General features: G+C 38.7%; 2 protein-coding genes and 1 non-coding gene across 8 annotated transcripts in view; 1 reads left to right on the top strand and 2 right to left on the bottom strand.

The window, feature by feature from the left end:
* ESF1 (ESF1 nucleolar pre-rRNA processing protein homolog) overlaps positions 1–14,831 on the bottom strand; it is a 62,807-nt gene extending 47,976 nt beyond the window's left edge. Inside the window, exons 1-6 of one of the 3 annotated variants that reach the window (XM_036322044.1) lie at positions 14,696–14,829; positions 12,462–13,137; positions 7,590–7,972; positions 7,058–7,171; positions 4,161–4,261; positions 2,689–2,841 (exon numbers count right to left, since the gene is read on the bottom strand). In XM_036322044.1, the coding sequence (XP_036177937.1) occupies positions 2,689–2,841; positions 4,161–4,261; positions 7,058–7,171; positions 7,590–7,972; positions 12,462–13,095 (1,385 nt within the window). In that variant the 5' untranslated portion in view covers positions 13,096–13,137; positions 14,696–14,829. Of the gene's footprint in view, positions 1–2,688; positions 2,842–4,160; positions 4,262–7,057; positions 7,172–7,589; positions 7,973–12,461; positions 13,138–13,883; positions 14,048–14,695 lie in introns of those variants that run through there. The other 2 variants (XM_036322042.1, XM_036322045.1) reach the window with 2 other exon arrangements.
* On the bottom strand, positions 1,092–1,258 carry LOC118663877. The gene has a single exon (XR_004970180.1). It is a non-coding gene; the product is annotated as a U1 spliceosomal RNA (small nuclear RNA).
* A 12-nt stretch (positions 14,832–14,843) lies between the features above and the next one.
* The window catches only part of NDUFAF5 (NADH:ubiquinone oxidoreductase complex assembly factor 5), a 31,609-nt gene continuing 25,197 nt past the window's right edge, over positions 14,844–21,255 (top strand). For all 4 annotated transcript variants that reach the window (XR_004969942.1, XR_004969944.1, XR_004969943.1 and 1 more), the window contains exons 1-2: positions 14,844–15,110; positions 17,797–17,837. Coding sequence is in view for 1 of the 4 variants with exons in the window: in XM_036322046.1 (XP_036177939.1) it covers positions 14,871–15,110; positions 17,797–17,837 (281 nt within the window). In the remaining 3 variants the exon portion in view is untranslated. The remainder of the gene's footprint in view (positions 15,111–17,796; positions 17,838–21,255) is intronic.

Genomic DNA, 21,255 nt, shown 5'->3' on the forward strand with positions numbered 1-21,255 from the left:
ATTTTAATTCCACAAGAAAAGCATAAAAATAATTTTGGTGGGTGAGGAGTGGATAATTGAGGTTCATTATGTCTACATAACATCCTTCTCCAGCTATACTTTTGCACAAACTTAGAAGAAAAACAAATAGATTTGTTTTTGAGACTAATATACTTAACTGTTACTAATATGCATGCTTTTATATTTTGAAGCAGACGAAAAGAGTTTTCCCTAGATAACAGGATTGCAGCAGAAAACTCTATTTTCTTTTACATATGACAAAATAAAACAGTGAATGTAAAGATGAAAATAAAAAAGTGAATGGTCATTGATTTGACTTTCTAGGCACTGCCAGAGCTTATTCTAACACTGCATAGAAATGCCCCAAAAAGGAAACTGAACAACCCTGAAAAGAACATGTTAACATTAATTCATGATACCCAGAGTTTGACATTCTAACAAATGTTTGGTAACTACTATTTAAACATTCAAAACAAGCACCTCCTATTGAAATTGTTAACATAGAAGGAAATAGCTTGCCTCATGAGATATGCCTTTCTTGCTATATATTTAAGCATGCTTAAATCTTACCCCAAATACCAATTCCAAATTTTTTATTTTATTTTTCTATCAGTTGGAATGCCTTTAAAGCAGCGGTCGCCAACCCGTGGTCCGCGGACCACTGGTGGTCCATGAGGTCCGAAAGGTTGGTGACCGCTGCTTTAGTCATAGTGACTAAGAACTGATGAATTTTCCCCCTAAAATATTTAATTTGAGAACAAAGCCTCTAACAAACTTGCATACAAAGAAATAGTTTCTATTGAAAAGTGTCATAGTAGAATGGTTTAGTAGGTTCCAAAGACTAGGATAATGACAAAATGGTACAGTAGTTCAGCTTCCCATTTCCTTAGAACTGACAGTCACAACCACCTAAGGTTTTCACCTCTGGTCAGTGAAGCCTGAGCACATGGTGAAAATAATGCCCAAGTCTAAAGACAATGCCAGCAATTCCATCCACTCTTTCACTGAGCAGCACTTAGAGCAGTGTTATTAAACAGAAGTTTCTGTGATGATGGCAATGTTCTGTATCTAAGCAAATAAATTTTAAGTTGAAAAGAAATGTTTTTTTCTCAGTCCCTCACTACCACAAATTATGCATCTGCGTTTCTCACGCATTTGGGGAAATCGCAGGGGTCAGCACATCCAGAATGCAATGGATAAACCTTGCCTTGGGAAAACCACCTTCATAATGATGGTATCTCCCCTGCCAGGTAAGTATTTAAGCTTTTTAAAAAAATCTTTACCTATTTTTTCCATTGATCTTTAGAAGGGAGAGTGTGGAAGGGAGGGAGGACGGGGGGAGGGAAAGAGAGAGAAACAGTGATGTGAGACAGACACATCAACTGGTTGGGCTCCCATACACACCCCAATCAGGGCTGGGGATGGAACCTGCAACCGAGCTACGTGCCCTAGACTGGAAATCGAACCCATGCCCCTTTGGTCCTCACGCTGATGCTCTAACTACTGATTGAAACTGGCCAGGGCAGTACTTTTAAAATTTTAATTAAATAAATTTAAATAGCCAGATGTGATTAGTGGCTACTGTACTGATAACACAGATTTAGAAGTACCAGTTTATTAGCAAATTCCTTTGCCCCCCACTTCAACGCTATTTTTTTTTTTTTAACGCTTTTTAAAAGTAATTTATCTGGCTCCTAATTCTAAAACACAGTTGCAAAAAAATATCACTATATATAACCCATAATCCTAAAAACATAGCCAACATATTTGAAAGGATACAAATGTGGGGTGGCTCATACAAAATACTTTAGCATTTTCTCATTCCAGTTTCTTTTTCTATAAAATATATAACATATTTTTATTGATTTCAGAGAGGGAGAGGGAGGGAGAGAAAGAGAGAAACATCAATGATGACAGAGAATCATTGATCGACTGCCTCCTGCATGTTCCCCATGGGGCTCGGGTCTGCAACCTGGGCATATGCCCTGACAGGGACTCAAACTGTGACCAACTGGTTCATAGGTTGATGCTCAACCACTGAGCAACACCGGCTGAGTGTAGTTTTCTTTCTTAAGAGTGATGTTCCACAGGACAGAGTTCTTCCAAAAGAAAAAAATCCTCTTTTAGAATATGAAATAGCCAAGCTGGTATGGCGCAGTGGTTGAGCATCAACCTATGAGCCAGGAGGTCATGGTTCAATTCCTGGTCAGAGCACATGCCCAGTTGCAGCCTTGATCCCCAGTGGGAGAAGTATAAGAGGCAGCCAATAAATGATTCTCTGTCATCATTGATGTTTCTCTCTCTCTCTCTCCTTTTCCCTTCTTCTCTGAAATCAATAAAAACATATATTTTTTTAAAAAAGAGAATATGGCCCTAGCTGGTTTGGCTCTGTGGACAGAGTGTTGGCCTGTGGACTGAAGGGTCCTAGGTTCGATTCCAGTCAAGGGCACATGCCTGGGTTGTGGGCTTGATCCCCAGTAGGGGGTGTGCAGGAGGCAGCCAGTCAGTGATTCTCTCTCATCACTGATGTTTCTCTCTCTCCCTCTCCCTTTCTCTCTGAAACCAATAAAAAACATATATTAAAAAAAAAGAGTATGAAACAATACAGAACACTACCAGTTCTAATATTTTATTTCTTATAATCACATTTACTACAAGATTAAATTGATAAGAGACACTCGAGATTACCTCAGATCTACAAAGGAACAACTACTTTCAAATTCCAGGCCATCACAATCCTCATAAAGTTTAGCGGCTGTTTCAGGAGAATCGCATTCTACTACTGCATAACAGTATTTTAGTCGTTTGAATTGATAATCTCTCAATTTTTCTCTAGAGGTCCTAAAAAGGGAAAAACTCATTAAGCTTACTTATACAGGAACACAAATACCTATTTACATTTAAGAAATAAATGCAATTGTTTCAAGGAAAATATATTACAACCTTCATACCCATCTTTTCTTCCTCCATGACTTTGCCTTTATGAACATTAAACATTTAAGTTCAATTTATTATTCTGACAAGGTACAAACTAGGTATTTTGTTTGGAATTTGGTATCTAGAAAAGGAAAGTATAAGAATTATAAGTGCTTACCTGTTATTTTAGTTTTAGAAGTTAATTATTTTGTTTGTTTTGGTACCTCAAAACCTCTTCTCAAATAAAACTGATGGACAAGCACTGTATTATAAAATATACTAGGAAAGCATTAGTTCTAGTTATAAAGAGCGTCTCCATCTGCTCTCTTCTGCCACCAATAATATAGTACTTAACCACCATTTTTATTAAGCGCACACATAGCTCCACCTAGTGGTTTAAAAACTATGTTAATTTTTTTCTATATTACATTAACGTGCCAAAGTTGTTACCAATCTTTTATTTTTGTATTTAATACTCAAATTAGAAAAATTACATAGCTTGAAGGCAAATAGTTTCAATGCCACTTATGTGGAAATATATATCCCAGAAAAAGCAATAATTATTTTAATGAATACAGAAACAGAAATACACACACAAAATACTGTTATAATAGTATGCCACTTCTGACAGACTTTAATCTGCTTTGCAAGTTGTTTTAACTATAAATGGCATGTATAAACTTTAGTCCTAATTTTTAGTGAACAGAATTCTGAATTAGTAACGAACTTATAAGGTTTAGTTTTATTATCTACTAGAGGAGCGGTTCTCAACCTGTGGGTCACGACCCTTTTGGTGGTCGAACGACCCTTTCACAGGGGGCGCCTGAGACTATCCTGCATATCAGATATTTACATTATGAATCCTAACAGTAGCAACATTAGAGTTATGAAGTAGCAACGAAAATAATTTTATGGTTGGGTCACAACATGAGGAACTGTATTTAAAGGGCCAGAAGGTTGAGAACCACTGTACTAGAGGCTCGGTAGACGAAAATTTGTGGACTGGGGGGGTGGGGGTGGGGTTTGTCCCTCAGTCTGGCCTGCCCCCTCTCAGTCTGGGAGCCCTCAGGGGATGTCCTACTGCAGCTTAGGCTTGCATGTGCTGGGGCTCACAGCTACCTGAGCCCACGGCTGCTGTGAGCCCCGGGCCTCGCAGCCACTGTGGCTGTCCGGATGGAAGTCCAAAAGACGTTCGCCCTAATTAGCATATTACCCTTTTATTAGTATAGATAGTAATTTAATACCAGTCCTTTTCAGGGGCATCTTCAGGAATACTTAATAACTCGACTGGTCCTTGAACTTGCTCTTCCTTCATCCTCTCTTTTCCAAACTCCGAAAAATATATCTAAATATAGAAAAAATAAAATCAATGCAATTTATACTTTCCTTTTCTTTCAACATCCAGACCTATCTAAGTCAGTAACTCTAATTTACAATTGGACTCAATGAAAACAGCAAGGTTGACTCACTTCCAAACCCACTATAGGAAGTTAAAGCATCCTGAGGAATCTCCTTAAAAATGATCATTTTGGCTGGAGAGTAACTGATGTGGGACTTGAGAACAAAAATAGACTATCTCCTCTATTTATCAACTGGGACAAGATGGTTCAGGGCTCCAAGGGAAAAATTCAAAAAACCAAAAACAAGATTTTAAAGGAACTCAATGTAAACATACACATGAAAAATGACTGGATTAACTAGCTTACATAAAATATACAAAAAATGATTAAAGAAATAGCCTATATAATAAAAGCCTAATATGCAAATTGTCCCCTCAGGCAGTCATTCCACCAGGAGACGTGGAGTTAGACTGCTCACTATGATGTGCGTTGACCACCAGGGGGAAGCGTGGAACATGGAGGGCGTCAACGATGCGGCGTTGGCAGCGGCCAGCAGTAGAGGCACTGCTGGCCCTGATGGGCCTCAACGAGAGCGGAACTGCGGCGGAATGATAAAGCAGGTGAGCAGGTGGCACCAGAATAAGGCGGGTGCAAGCAGGGACCCGATTGCCGCACCAATGGCGACCAGAGGTGGCAGCGGGGGGGTGAGGGGGGTCCAGCTCCAACCTATCGCCCCACAGACGGCGACCAGTGGCAGCGGTGGGGGGCAGGGCCGCCACCCAGCTCCCAGGCACTGAGGGAACAGGGCAGGGGGCCCAGCTCCAATCAACTGCCCCGCAGGCGGGATGGTGGAGCAGGTGAGGGGGCGGCGCTAGGCCAAGGTGGGGTGCCAGGCGGGCTGCGGGGCTGCAAGGCTGCAAGGCTGGGGGCGCAAACTGAAGCCCGTTCTCCAAAGGCCACTCCAAGTGACCCCACCCCGTGCACGAATTCATGCACCGGGCCTCTCGTATAAAACATAATGAAAAAAACCCAATTTTGTAATACCTACCTTATCTCTAAGTCACATAATTTATTCAATGCTTTTTTTTTTTAAAAGACATTCCTTTTAATAGAAAGGCACTCTTACATGACAGTTTTATCACGTACATTAGATATATACGTGTGGTCTTGGTATAAGCAGAAAAAGGATTCATCCTCACTAGGATTTGGTATTTTTATATTTTGACTACTTTTGAGTCAAGAAATATAACTGTATGTATGTGGGGACAGTAGGAGGGGATGGAACGGGGCTGGTGGAGGTTAATGGGGGAAAAAAGTGGACCTATATAATACTTTCAACAATAAAGATTAAAAAAAGAAAATATAACTATTAATTTGCATTGTCTTGACACTACTAGGCTTAACATACATTTAACTAATACATATTTTTTGGAATTGTGTGAAATATCCAATTTATCAACTGGGCATGAGTTTTCCTTACTATTTTGAGTTGCATATAATAGGATTTGATGTAGAATTTAAAAATATATATGTAATCACATCTGTTGATTCTTTTTGTGTGTGTTTTTTTCCTTTTCTAAGTGTAGAAATTTCTATTACCAATCTCCTAAAACTCAAGATTTAACAAAAACACAATTCTATTTCTGTGGTTTAGTTTTTAATTTTTTTTCCTTTACTTTATCTGGAGTTTATTTGGGGCTCTCATAAGGTGGGGATCTGAACTAAGTTCTCTATACAAAGACTTGTCCCAATGACATAATCTACCTCATCATTTAAACTCTTTTTATCTATACCATTCCATTTATTTGTCCCCCTTTTTTTTACCCAAACCTGTTAATTCCCATAGCATTATAAAATGTATAGAAATTGTAACTGGTAGGGTCCTTTTATATTGGTATGATTTCTCAAAAATTTATTAGTCATCCTTATTTGTTTATTCTTTTATATGATACTTGTATCCTTTTTCTTAACTTTCTTTTGAAATGAGATTTTGATCGAAACTACACTAAAACTGTAGAACTAACATCTTAAATAATTAAGTATAATAATTATTTAGAGCTGCTTCAGGCACTATACTACTCAGTGTGAGATCCTTTTCATTCGATCCTTAAAACTATACTAGAAAATAGTATTGTTGTAGCTACTTGTCAGATGAGAAAACACATCTGAGAGATTAATAAAATGCCCAAGGTCACATAGCTTTTTTCAGAATCAAAATGTGAACAAAAAATCAACAAACGAAAAGATTTGAACATGGTACTGCAAAGCGTGGATTCTTAATCATAATGCTGGCTCTCTAAAAATATGGTACTGCAAAGCGTGGATTCTTAATCATAATGCTGGCTCTCTAAAAATATGGTATCTCAAAATTTAGGTTTTTCAATTTATCCAGTGTTATAGTTTATTTCATATAGGTCATGTGCTTAAGACAATTCTCAAGGACTTTGTATGTTTCTGATGCTAAAGTAGATTTATTCTTAATTGGTTAATGCTGGTAATAAAGAATGCAATTTATTTCCAAAATATTTATCTTATACCCCACCCCTTTACTGAGCTTATGATAACGTCTCTATTGATTTGCCTGGGTTTTTTAATTATATACAATCACATAACCCATCAATAGTAACAATTTTACCTCTCTTTCTAACTTTTATTATACCTGCTATATCAGTTTCATATCTAACTGTATTAAATAACTTCCAAATAAATTATTTCCTTTAAAAGGAAAACTATGATTTAAAAAAATGAGAATGAACTTAAACGCTTAGAAATATTTACTTCAAAATAAAATCAATTCTCACCTTTACAGAAAATATAACACCTCCTTTAGGTTTAAATGAATTGAACAGAGCCAGCAAATCTTTTGCCTTTAATCTATCCCAGTCCATGTTGCAAACTGCCAATCGACGTGTAATCTAAGAAATAAAAAAAGAGAACTTCAGCTCACACAATAGTAAAACTGCAACAGGATAAACATTTCCTTTAACTTGACAGTTCTTGAATAAGAACATGATAATGATCTGGTTTTTTCACTACCAAATTTGCTGTTTTGCCACTCATGCATAAACAAGATAGTTGAGTATGGTATCCTGTAGCATTTCTAATAGATGCAATGGGATCTGAAATCAAATTATTTTTCTAAAAATTTCATGTAATTTGAATGTAGAACTTCCTTATTTGCTTAGACAGACACTAAGAGGTTTTCATCAGAATCGTAGTTATTATTTAGCAATAAAACGATCCCCATTTAATTTAATGACATCAGTTCCACCATCCATAAAAGCTACTTGTATGGTGTTCTTCACAAATTATCTTAGTTATTCAAAACATTACCTCATCACTCCGAGGAGCATCTTTATCTAGTTCTCTCCAAGCATGCTCAAAACCAGATTCCTCTGGAAATAAATCTTCCATATCTTCTTCATCTTCAGAACTAGTTTCTATATTTCCTTTACCTCTTGCAAGATCAGGGCCACTGTCACTTTCATCATCATCCTCACTATCATCACTTTCATCCTCATCCTCCTCATTTTCATCACTGTTATCATCATCATCTGAAGCTCTACCAATGCCTGTAATCCCATCTTCAGATTCTTCATCACTTCCTATTTCACTAGTGCTTTCTAAATCTTCCTCCAGAACATCTTTATCAAACATTTTTTTACCCAGTGAGTTTTCATAACCATCACTGTGTCTTGCCACTGATAGCGGAACCACTGCAAAAAGATTAAAGGAGGGAGAAATTAAGAAAATATAAACATGGAATTAAATTGAACCCAAGTTATTTCAACCTCAAATCCAGTAAAAAATATAATTTCTATGAAAGAGACTACAGGAAAATATAAATTCAGGAAAATTCATGCTTAACCAGGTTATTTAATAGAAATCTTAACATTAAGATTATTAATAATAATAATATGGTATCTCAAAATTAAGGTTTTTCAAATTTATCCAGTGTTACAGTTTACTTCATAAGGTCATATGTTTAAGGCAACTCCCAAGGACTTTGTATGTTTCTGATGCTAATAAAAATATATTTTTCTTAAAAATGTATACATATACTTTGAATAATTACAAAGACAGTGTTTATTAAAATAAATTTCACTTTCAAAATTGAGCTATCAGCTGTTAAGGTAGTGGTTCTCAACCTTCTGGCCCTTTAAATACAGTTCCTCATGTTGTGACCCAACCATAAAATTATTTTCGTTGCTACTTCATAACTGTAATGTTGCTACTATTATGAATCGTAATGTAAATATCTGATATTCAGGATGGTCTTAGGCGACCCCTGTGAAAGGGTCGTTCAACCACAAAAGGGGTCGCGACCCACAGGTTGAGAACCGCTGTTAAGGCATGCACTCATTTTTTGGGGACACCCTGTATATACCAGGTGGTATAAGTAGATTCATAGATTCATTCAATATTTATGGAGTGCCTGCTATGTGGTAGGTGCTTAATATAGAATCATTGGCAAAAGAGAAGCAATCAAATCCCTCAATGAACTTCCAGTTGAGTGAAGTAGATGGACAGATAAAATCAATCATATCAATACACGTTTAGGCCCTGGCTGGGTAGCTCAATTGATTAGAGCGCTGTCCCAATACACTAAGGTTGCAGGTTCAACCCCTGGTCAGGGAACCACACAAGAATCAACCACTAAATGCATAACTAAGTGGAACAACAAATTGGTGTTTTTCTCTCTCTCAAATCAATCAATCAATAAAAATTTTAAACTACACATTAAAAAATATAGTTACAACTAGGATAGGTACCAAGTAGGAATGTTATATAATGCTATGAGTTGCTACTTGAAGGATGAAGAGGGATTAAGTAAACAGCTTGACAAATAGATTAGGGATATGTTCCACACAGCAAGAAAAGTATATGGAAAGATCCACTAATAGAAAAAAGCTGGAAAGCATGTCTAGATGGCAGACAGCTAGGAACCAAGCAATAATTAAAATGTATACTATCCAAAAACCATGTAGAAGGTTTGACTTTGCTGTAAAGTAATGAGAAGCCACATGTTTTCAGAAGGAAAGACATGAGATTTGCATACTGAAAAGATTACCTTGACTGCGCTATAGAAAACTGACTGGAGGGAGTCCAGAGTAGATGTGAATAGAGAAGTGTAGTTCATACTCAAGGCAAGAAATGAAGATAGCGCTAAGTTGGTGGCAGTAGAGATGTAGAGAAGAGAATGGAGTCACTTCTGACTTCAGAGTCAATTAGGAAGTAAAACTAATAGTGATCAGTGACGGGTTTAGTACGGGGCAAAGAAGTTTTGGAAGTATGAAAGATGAGTCCTAGCTTTTTGGCTTGCAGACCTAGCTGGACAGATAAACAACCAATGTTGGAAAAGAACCAATTTGTTTGTTTGGTAGAAGCAGATTATGAGTTAACGCATAATGGATATGTTGAATTACAAGTACCTTTGAGTCATCTAAGAAGACATAGCAAGAAGACTGCTGGCTTGTAGCTGTAGACTAAATAAAATTTTTGACTCATTCATGTGCAGTGATAACAGGAGTCGTGATGTGACTAACATCACCTCTGAAAAGAGTGAAATAATAATTTTAACTTTCCTGCTAAATCTTGAACTTTGTAACTTAGTTACAAAGGGTGGTCCTATAGCAGTGATGGTGAACCTATGATACGCGTGTCAGAGGTGACATGCGAACTCATTTTTTTGGTTGATTTTTCTTTGTTAAATGACATTAAATATATAAAATAAATATCAAAAATATAAATCTTTGTTTTACTATGGTTGCAAATATGAAAAATTTCTATATGTGACACGGCACCAGAGTTAAGTTAGGGTTTTTCAAAATGCTGACACGCTGAGCTCAAAACATTTGCCATCACTGTCCTATAGTCTTAAAATAGTCATTCATTGACCAAATATTTATTAAGTATTTAAAAGCACTGAGCTAGGGAAAGGGAAAAGGGAGATGATTTGTAATGTGATCCCATGCTTTTGATGAGTTCATAACCAAAAAGAAACTGGTGATTTATGAAGCTATATTCTAAAGCACCACGGAGAGAGACATATCTAAATTTGCCTGCAGAGAGGTATTTATAATAAGGAAGGCTTCACAAAGATGCCATTTGATCTGAAACTAAATGGAAAGGATTTTTTAAAGAGAAAAAGTAGGAAATAGGCTTTATTTTAGTACCAAAAAAGAATGGGAGTAATAAAAAATAACTATGCAGTAGATATGAAAGAATAAAAAGAAGGCATTATTATAAGTTCTGTATATAGGATTAGAAAGACACCACAATGGTGAAATAATTTTACTGTAAGATAAGCATCAGAATTCTCTTTTAATCAACATGCTCAGAAATAACATCTTGGGGGCCTATGCCTAACAATTATAGCAATATTTATCAAGCATTAGCCATTTCATACCATTTTCATGGTTTTTGCATATCACCAATATTTTTCATTAAATTGAATATTTTTAAATTAAATTTTAAATATTAGCTTTGTTCTAAATAAAATCCCTGAAATGTGGTAGTTACATTTTTTCCTAAGATGCTGAAGTAAATACATAACTATTAACATAAAAAAAGTTTTGAATATCTCACATATGACATCTTTTCACATGATAGTAATACTACATATCACACTTTGGGTGTGACACATGGGAGATTTAAAGAGATGTAGTATTTTAATATTTTTGACAATATTAGATATATTTGGAGTATTCAATTTTTGCTCAGAGCCCACCACTTACAAAACCTTATGCTAGATAATGTGGGATTGCCTCTATTCTTAAATGGTACTGCTCTAGTAGCGATTGTAAACACTACTTATCCAGTTCCTTAAAAAACAGTTTTATCATTTTCCACCTAACTATAAAATTGTTCATTACAAAAAAAATAAAGAAAATATAAAGAAAAGATGACTAGCAATTTTTCATTCAGAGATAATTGGGTGGTTATTTTGGTACATAACTCCCTAAATTTGTTTTCTATGATATATCCACTAATTTATTTTTAAGTAGCTAATCATACCATTTATGCTATTTTGTAGCCTATTTTTAAAGCTGCATATATCATAATCACACTTGGATGTACCATAACTTACTTATTAATCGATCCCCTAATGATTTGTTATCATTTAAAAAAATATATATTTTTATTGATTTCAGAGTTAAGGGAGGAGAGACAGAAATATCAATGAGATAGACACATCAATTGGCTGTCTCCTGTATGCCCCTACTGGGAATCGAACTCGCAATCTGGGCATGTGCCCTGCTCGGGAATGGAACCATGACCTCTTGGTTCCAGGTTGACACCCAACCACTGAACCACACCAGCCTGGCTAAATTTTTTATATTGATTACATATTGAAATAATGTTTTGTATACTGGGTTAAATATAATATATTAATATAATTCTACCTGCTTTTTACTTTTTAACATGTTTTATAGGAAATTCAAAATTAGATATTTCTATTGGACAGTGCTACTTTTAAAAAAATGTGTATTAAATTTATTGGGGTGACTGAAAAGTACTGCCTTCGACAGGGCTCCAGTTTAGAGAGCTGTCTTTTGCAATAGAGGATCTGCAAAAGGGCAAGATAGGCTGAAATCAAGGCAAACTCCACTCTCTAAGCAATGCTCTGTGTAGAAAAGCTATGTCTACTCATGTTAAGAGAACCTGTTGCTTCACTTAAATATGCTGTCCCTCACCAAACTGTGAGTTCTGTGTGTTCAGAAGGGCATACCTTCTTCTAATTTTCACAGACATTATATAAGCTAACAGTAGCCCTGAGCGGGGAACCACGTCTTACTCATGGTCTATCTGTTAAATGCTAATCACTTACAGTAGTTGAATGAAGAAATAAATGAGTACCCAACTCTATTATCTTCTTCAGGCACAACTCTTCTTATCATTTGATGAGAACATAACAACACTTTATCTGATTAGAGAATACAGCTCTTCCTACTGCTCACAAATCCAATTTATTGTTTAACCTCAGGGGTCAATTTTTTATATCTCTTCTAGCCATTATAGTACTAAATCAAATATTAATAATGATTATATGGTTTTTTCTTTCGTACCTTGATACTTTTAAATAAGCATGGATACACCCCATTATACTGTAAAAATACTTACTGAATAGGCTTACATTTGAAAAAGATTAGAATAAATATAAATAATGTAATACCAAAGAATCCTTAATTTATTCCAACAAACCTGACTGCATTTCTCTTCTTGTCTCAGAATACTTGATCGTGGGAGATTTCACAATTTCAGAAGTGCCTGAGTCTACTGTCCTTAGACTTCCTTTGGGACACAAGTCTGTATTATGTTGAACATTACTTTTTTCCCCTTTTGTACTTTTTGGCACAAATTCTTCACTATCTTTCTTGGGACTTATTTTTGAATCTACCTTCTTATATTTGCATGAGTTTTTCATTTTCTGAATTTTGTCAGAGTTATCCAAATCATTTTTATTTCCAGAATCCTTTTGGTTAATTTTCTTGGTTTCTTTCTTTTTCTCAACTAGATTTGATTCAATTTCATTTTTCTGGGGTTTTTTCTTCTTTATTTTCTTTTGGTTTAATGCTTTGTTATCTTCATCCGAGAGATCTGAATCAGAATCTGAAAGATCGTAAAAACGTTTCAAGTCCTCTGTAGTGCTGTGGGTGATGGGGCGTCCTCTTTTATCCACAGCATAATTCAACTTGAACTTTTTGTCATGAAACATTGCTCGAAATCTTTTGTCAATTTTGACTTTTCGATCCTTTTCTGGCATTTCCCAAAATCTTGGGTCCTTTGTAACCTGCTTAAACCGCTGGTCACTCATTATCTCTTGTTTGGATGACATTTTTAAATGTCTGACTGGACAAATGCTTGAAGAAACCAAATACTGAAAAATAAAACAAATGTTACAATAATGAAGGCTTAGTAATATAATTAAATGAGATGTTTCAGGGAAAAAAAATACTAATTCACAATATAGTCTAAGTTAAATGCAAATAAAAGTATAAAGTTTAATTTCATTTAGAAACTTAGTCTGAGTCACATGCAGAAAACCAAAAGCTGTCAGAATATCCCTTTCAATCACAGAGTACTTGAAAAAATAAATTTAAGGCGAAAGCAAGAAGAATTCTGGGACAAATGCTTACTAACCAACTGTACTCACTCAGAATTTCTCTATTTGTTTGTATAACTGTATACATTACAAGTTAAAAGCTAATGTAATTAAGATTCCCAACTGGTCTTATTTTTTTCTTCACATTCTGGTCCCACTCACTCTGTCAATCATGTTTTGTCAAACAGCCTTTAGTTCTACAAGGCTAATCTCCTAACAAAACAGACCAAAATCAGGTCGGGTTTAGCTCACAAAGCTCCCTCTTTGGATCCGACTGTCCTTCAAGAACCAGGCAGTCTCACTCTAGTTAATAAATATCATGTCTTTCTACGACTTCTTACTCTAGAAGTGACCAAGGCCCAAATGGGCCGATCCCGCTCCGTCCCCCTAACATATTAGAATACGTGTGTATGTAATTAGCACTGTTTCCTGAAAAATAGTCACTAATGGTTTAGTATCTCTCGATTTGAAATTTTGTAGAGTCCAAAGCCATTGGTTATTAAGAGCAAAAAGTAACTAACCAAACAGGATAGCGGTGCTTTGTTCCAAAAAAGCAAGGCCTGACGATACAGCTGTATTTTTACCCTAAAATTTTAAAACAATATTTATACGCCAAGAAAAATCATAGGTTTCAATAACCCTCGTGCACACTTAAAAGTAGTATGAATGCCCTAGCCGGTTTGGTTCTGCGGTTAGAGCGACGGCCTGCGGACTCAAGGGTCCCGGGTTCGATTCCGGTCAAGGGCATGTACCTTGGTTGCGGGCACATCCCCAGTAGGGGGCGTGCAAGAGGCAGCTGATCGATGTTTCTCATCGATGTTTCTCTCTATCCCTCTCCCTTCCTCTCTTTAAAAAATCAATAAAATATATATATTTTTTAAAGAGTAGTATGAACAACAGAGTGCCAGGTGGTGTTCTGCGAGTTTTAGATGTATTAAAGCAGTTACTCCTTTGAACAGCCTTAGGAGGTGGGTACCATCTCATCCAACGACCAGAGGTAACGCAGACACACGCTTAGAAGGAGAGCATTGGGCAAACCTCCGATATCCAGAGCGGGGAAGGCGGCCCGACCTCACCTCGGACGGACGCCCTCAGCTATGTGTCCCCCCTCCCCTGACACCCACCCTCTAACGCGGGGAACACCAAGGTGGCCCGGAACGAGGGTCTCCTTCCCAGCTCCCAAGCCTCAGGACTCTGCTACAGGACCTGGGAAGGACCCAGGGAGTCTGACAAATGAGGCCTGAAAGCAAGGAAGAAGGGAACATCCCTCACGATTCCTGTCACAGGCAGGTCCTGACCCTCCACAGTCCCGGTAGAACCCTACCCCACTCACCTCCTGGGAGCCTTCTCCGAGCCTCACGTGGGACCGCACCCACAATCCTCTGCGTGACGCTCCGCCGCAATGGCAGGCGACCTGGGCCAAACTACCTCCGCTTTCCCTCCGCGAAGAGCTCTAGAGTAGTCACCAAAGCTGCGGCGGCGCATGCGCGCGATAGGCGCGCCAGCGAATGGCACCATTCCGGGAGATGCTGCCGCTGACCCGGCTCTGGCTCCGGTGGCGGCGACCTTCGGTGGCGGGGGTCCCGGGGAAGAACCTTGGTGTCCGAAAGGTCGCCTCTGGCGTCTCTCCCCCGGGCAGCGCCTCGCCCAGAGCCCTAAATATCTTCGATCGCGATTTGAAGAGGAAACAGAAGAACTGGGCGGCCCGGCAGCCCGAGCCTATGAAGTTTGAGTACCTGAAGGAGGAGGTGAGTCCGCGGGGCGGGGTGGGGGCGCCGAGCCTGGGCTTCAGTCAGAAGCTCTGGCCGGGTCCCGACCGACCCCATCTCGCCGCGTGACCTTGAGCAGCGCCCTGCCTTTCTGGGCCTCTGCTCTAATCACGGAAAGGCTGGGCTCGGATATTTGCAAGGTGCACATTCACTCATTCATTCATTCATTCATTCACTCATTCGTATTGCTTGAGTTATAGGTATGTCCAGGGCAAAGTAGACCGCTGCCCTCCGTAGATTGCATTCTTGCGGGAGGCGAGACAGTGAACAAAAAATTGATGTCAGCTAAGAAGTAAGGTGAGATAATAAAGTGAAGTGGTATAGTGCCTGCGAAGGTCAGGGAAGGCCATCGACACGGCAGATCATCTCATGAGGCACTAGAATCCACCCTGAGCCTAGCTCGTTAGCTCAGTGGATAGAGCTTCGCTTGCCTACAGAAGGGTCCCAGGTTCGATTTCGGTCACGAACACATGCCCGTGTTGCGGGCTCGGTCCCCAGTAGGGGGCATGCAGGAGGCAGCTGATCAATGATTCCCATCATTGATGTTTCTATCTATCCACTCTCCCTTCCTCTATGAAATCAGTAAAAATATATTTTAAAAAAAAAGAAAACCAATACTCTTAAAAAATAATAATAATCCACCCTGAGATCTGGGCAGGAAGGCCTTGCAGGCAAAGGGAAAGACAAATGCAGAGCCCCTGAGGCCGAAAGGACCTCGGTTGAGGCCCCTGGTGAGAGTGTGGGAGAGGAGGGCAGGGTGGACCCAGGTTGTAAGAGCCAAAAGGGGTAAGGACTTTGGGTTTTCTCCCCATTTAATATGGTAATCTCTGGCCACATGTGGCTACTGAGCACTTCAAATATGGCTAGTCCATAAAATGCACTGGATTTCAGTGACCTGTGGAAAAGGATGTAAAATATTTCACTAATAACTTTTTATATTGATTCCATGTTGAAATTATATTGTTGATACATTGGGTTAAATAAATAAGTTAATTTCTCCTGTTTCTTTTAATGTAAAGTGGCTACTAGGAAAAGTTAAACTACACACGTGGCTCTTACTGTTTTTCTATTGGCCAGCGCTGCTGTAGAGGAATGTGAGGCGGTTGAACGGATTTTAGCAGTGGAGTGGTAGGATCTGATTTTTGTTTGGGGAAGATCAGATTAAGATACATTAAGATCTCTCGTTTGTCTGTGCTGGTTTGAGACCTCCTCTTCTCAGCCCAGGTAGACTAGAGGCTGAGGGTTTTCTACGCTCTGAATAGACAGTACAAAGCTGAGGCCTGTGTCGTTGTTTCTTTAGGGCTTGAGCCAAATAGAAGTCAAGTAACAAACACGGAGCTCCTACTTTGGTCAGAGCTCTGTGCACGCCCTGGCCTGATCTGATCATTGATTATCTTCTCAGAGTTCATGATGACATGCAGAGGATTGACATTCCTACCTAGCCAGCCTTCTCCACGAAAAGCTCCTGGATTACAATTAGACTGAGGCCTGGCCAGTGTACAGGACTACAATAAATGAAACAAAGTATGTGAGAGGTTTTTTTAAAAAAATATATTTTATTGATTTTTTACAGAGAGGAAGGGAGAGGGATAGAGAGTTAGAAACATCGATAAGAGAGAAACATCGATCAATTGCCTCCTGCACACCCCCCACTGGGGATGTGCCCGCAATCAAGGTACATGCCCTTGACCGGAATCGAACCTGGGACCTTTCAGTCCGCAGGCCAACGCTCTATCCACTGAGCCAAACCAGTTAGGGCATATGAGAGTTTTTTTACAATAAATACAAGGTATACATATTGGGCATAATGTCCAAAGCGGACTCTTGGAAAAGACTTCTGCTGTACCTCCTCCCTTCTCCACTCCTACCCCCCAACAGATATACATATGTTCTAAACTTTCAGGTCCTACTAGAAACTCTGGGGTGTTTATGAGGGAATGTATAGAATGTGGGGAATACTAGCCTCCTGCATTCATTTCTGCCAGATGAAGCTAGCCCAGCAAAAGGAGGCACCTTTTTTATGACCTCTTTTAAATTAGGATGGGGCTAGGGAAGGAGTGGGAATTGCAGTTTCTTCAGAATTGGCTGACTTTTTCTAATTGGCAAACATTGCACAGGGAAGTTGTTTATTTATTTAGGAGTTCTACAGAATTTGTTAGTTGTTATCAAATGATAGAGTTTTTAATTGAGTGATTAAGTTTACATATTGACCTGTAATACACCCCAGCTAATTAAATACTTTTTTACTTTTATAAAATACTATATGCTAATATCTGTGGATAATTAATGTTTCTATTATGCTCCTGTTGATTTTCATTCTTGTGCTTTTATAGCACATGAAATATAAAAGCTATATACATATATATGGCATACATATACACACAAATATAAAATATGTAGAATATGTTTAGTCTTGATTTTTCTTTACTTGAATTCTGAAGTAATTTGCCTCAATTTCTTTCCTGGGATATTTTTATTTCTAATGTTCCTATTTAGAATTTGAAAAGAAAGTTGCTATGGTCACATTGAAAGGGGATAAAGTACTTACAAACATGTTGAAATATAAATAACTTATGGATTGTTAAATACTAGAAAAAGAGTGTTTTTTCTCTGTTAAACCTACTCATCTTAACTCGTGTACATCACTGTCTCTTCAATCCTTCAGGTTGGAAGTCGGATTGCGGACCGGATATATGACATAGCCAGGTTGGTGATGATAAATACATAACAAAATACAATCAACTTTGACTGGAGACTTGAGAGATTAAATGATGAGGGTTTGATATCTGGAATGACAGAATCTGGACGAATTTATTACTAGGATTAGTGATTTTAATCCCTCTCTAAGTCTCTTCTTTTTCATGTGTAGAAGAGCAAGTGTTCTTCATTGTTGCTTAAAGAAAAAATGAATGGGAAGCAAAAGGCGTAGCTTCCCTCTGAGCCTGAATGACTGATCTACTTGACCTAGCCAAAAGCCAGTAATGGAAAAATAGCTCCAAAAATGGAGATAAAGAATTGATTGCAGCCAGCTGGTGTGGCTCAGCAGTTGAGCCTCGACCTATGAACCAGGAAGTCACAGTTCGATTCCCAATCAGGGCACATGCCTGGGTTTCGGATTCAGTATCCAGTACAGGAGGCAGCTGATTAATGATTCTTTTTTTTTTTTTTTTCTTTTTTTAATATATTTTATTGATTTTTTACAGAGAAGAAGGGAGAGGGATAGAAAGTCAGAAACATCGATGAGAGAGATCGATCAACTGCCTCCTGCACGCCCCACAGTGGGGACGTGATGGCAACCAAGGTACATGCCCTTGACCGGAATCGAACCCGGGACCCTTGAATCCGCAGGCCGACGCTCTATCCACGAGCCAAACCGGTTCGGCTGATTAATGATTCTTATCATTGATGCTTCTATCTCTCTCCCTTCCTCTCTCTGAAATCAATAAAAAATATATTTTTTGAAAAAATTGATTGCATGTGAATTTTTGATATTTACTAAACCTAGCTTTAAAAGTTTAACTAAAAATAGCAACAAAATCCTTTATCATCTAAGCAAAGGAGAGTTTACCTAGATTTGTTTCCCAATCAGGCTAGAAGAGAATTTGGCTATTTTATCTTAAGTATTCTTAATGGCAATAACTGTTCTATGATAATTATATAGAGGCAGATTTGAGAAAAGAACACTTTCTTTAAGTAATTATTAAAATCTCGGTGGATATTGCTCTATATTAGGCATAGTAAAAACTTTACAGATTCGAATTTATAACTACACTAGAGGCCCGGTGCATGAATTTGTGCACCACTGGGGTCCCTCAGCCTGGCCTGTGGGATCAGGCTGAAACCATCTCTCTGACATCCCCCAAGGGGTGCCGGATTGTGAGAGGGCGCAGGCCAGGCCAAGGGATCCCACTGGTGCACAATCAGGGCCGGGGAGGGATGCAGGAGGTTGGCCATCCTGGGAGGAACTGTGGGTGGGCTCCAGGGCGTGTCCCGCCTGTCTCGCTCAGTCCCAATCGGCCGGACCCCAGCAGCAAGCTAACCTACCAGTTGGAGCATTTTCCCCCTGGTGGTCAGTGCACGTCATAGCGAGCAGTTAAGAGGCATATCATTAGCATATTACTATTTGATTGGTTAACAGATGACCTGACACTTAGCATATTAGGCTTTTATTGTATAGGATGGTGGGAACCACATCTTTGCGTAGAATTACTCTGTGATGTTAGTAAATCACTTTTTGTGCGTTTTTGTTTGTTTAAAAAACATCATTAAATTAGACCAATATGGGATGAATTTATTACATTTGTCTATAAAAAAGAGAATTTTGTAAAATCACAAACTCTTTCAATCATATTTTAGTTATATCCATGCTACTTAATAGTGTTGGGATGATTTAATTTCATAAGGTTAAAAAAAAACTTCAGCTGAACCGGTTTGGCTCAGTGGATAGAGCGTTGGCCTGCGGACTGAAGGGTCCCAGGTTCGATTCCGGCCAAGGGCATGTACCTTGGTTGCGGGCACATCCCCAGTAGGGGGCGTGCAGGAGGCAGCTGATCGATCTCTCTCATCGATGTTTCTGGCTCTCTATCCCTCTCCCTTCTTCTCTGTAAAAAATCAATAAAATATTTTTTTTAAAAAAGCTTCATTGTTACAAATAATTGCCCCTATTTCATCTGTTTCATTAGTTCCATTATTTTAAAGATCTAAAAAATAGCTAATTCTCTATACTGTTGTCATTTTATTTGCCTGAACTTTAGGCCATTTGTGATTTAATAAATTAAACAAATTTTCAAAATCTGTGAATTTAATAATTTTTTTAAGTCATACTATTGAAAAAAAGAACAGTTTGTAGAAAGAACTATGATTATGGATAAAAGCATGTTTTAAACTAATAGTAACTCTTTGAAATTAAATGATCTATATATCTATATATATAAAAGGCTAGGTGTCTGTCCATTGACCAGTAGCTATGATGTGCACTGACCACCAGGGGCCAGATGCTCAACGCAGGAGCTGCCATGACATGCACTGTTCATCCTATATAATAAATGGCTAATATGCAAATTGTTCCCACGGTGGGAGTTCGACCAACCGGGAGTTAGACAGGCACTGACCACCAGGGGGTGGTGCTGAATGAAGGAAGGCCCCGGCTGGCAGCTGGCAGCTGGGGAAGGGAGGCCCCAGCCAGCAGTCGACAGCCAGCAGCTGCTAAGGGACCCTACCCATGCATGAATTTCATGAACTGGGCCTCTAGTTTAAAAATAAATGGCACCACAGATCTGGCTCTGACAAACCAACACTCTGCTTTCCCCAAGTGGGACACAGCCCCGCCACCACACCAGAGCGACACCCCACCAAATCGCAGTCGTTGGTGCCAAGACCCCATGGCATAAAATGTGGCCCACAGCCCAGCCCAGCCCGGAAACAGTGGCTGTGGGTGCCAGGTAATGACATTATGTAGCAATGCCCAGCTACCTCTCCTTAGCGACTAGCCTCCTTGGAGTTTCTTCAGCCCAGGAACCCAACTTGCTTTATAGCCAGGTGCAAATATTTTACAGTTTAACCGAAGGTTTGTGAAGCATTTTCCCGTGCCTCATCTCATTTGATCCTCACAGAAGTCCTGGAGTAGGTAGATAGGAGACTTGGTAGAATCCTATTTTCTTTTCATTAGCCAGACACAAATAGCGATATTAAAGTATTCTAATTAATTTCCTTTCAGTGTGCACGAATCTGTGCACCAGGACACTAGTTTAAAATACCAGTCTAAATGTCCTTATACTAATGTTCTGGTATTAGAAAGAGTAGTTTATATTGTCAGCAATAATCTTGTGATGATTTTTAAAAACTAACCCACAGATTATTTTTTTAAATTTATCTTTATTGTTGAAAGTATTACAGATGTCCTCCTTTCACCACCTCCCATCATTGACCTCTGTCCTCTCCACTCCCTTCCCCTCTCCAGGCCTTCACCCCACTACTGTCTGTGTCCACGAATCCCACAGATTATTACTAGTAAAGGTCCTTTTTGCATTATCTGAGGCTCACTTAATACTGTTTTAATCAGTGATAATCATAACTCATAACTAACTTCTGCTGAGCATTTGTACTAGCCTAAATACTTTACATG

The sequence above is a fragment of the Myotis myotis genome, unplaced genomic scaffold, assembly GCF_014108235.1.
Source record: "Myotis myotis isolate mMyoMyo1 unplaced genomic scaffold, mMyoMyo1.p scaffold_m19_p_9, whole genome shotgun sequence".
Taxonomy (NCBI): Eukaryota; Metazoa; Chordata; class Mammalia; order Chiroptera; family Vespertilionidae; genus Myotis; species Myotis myotis.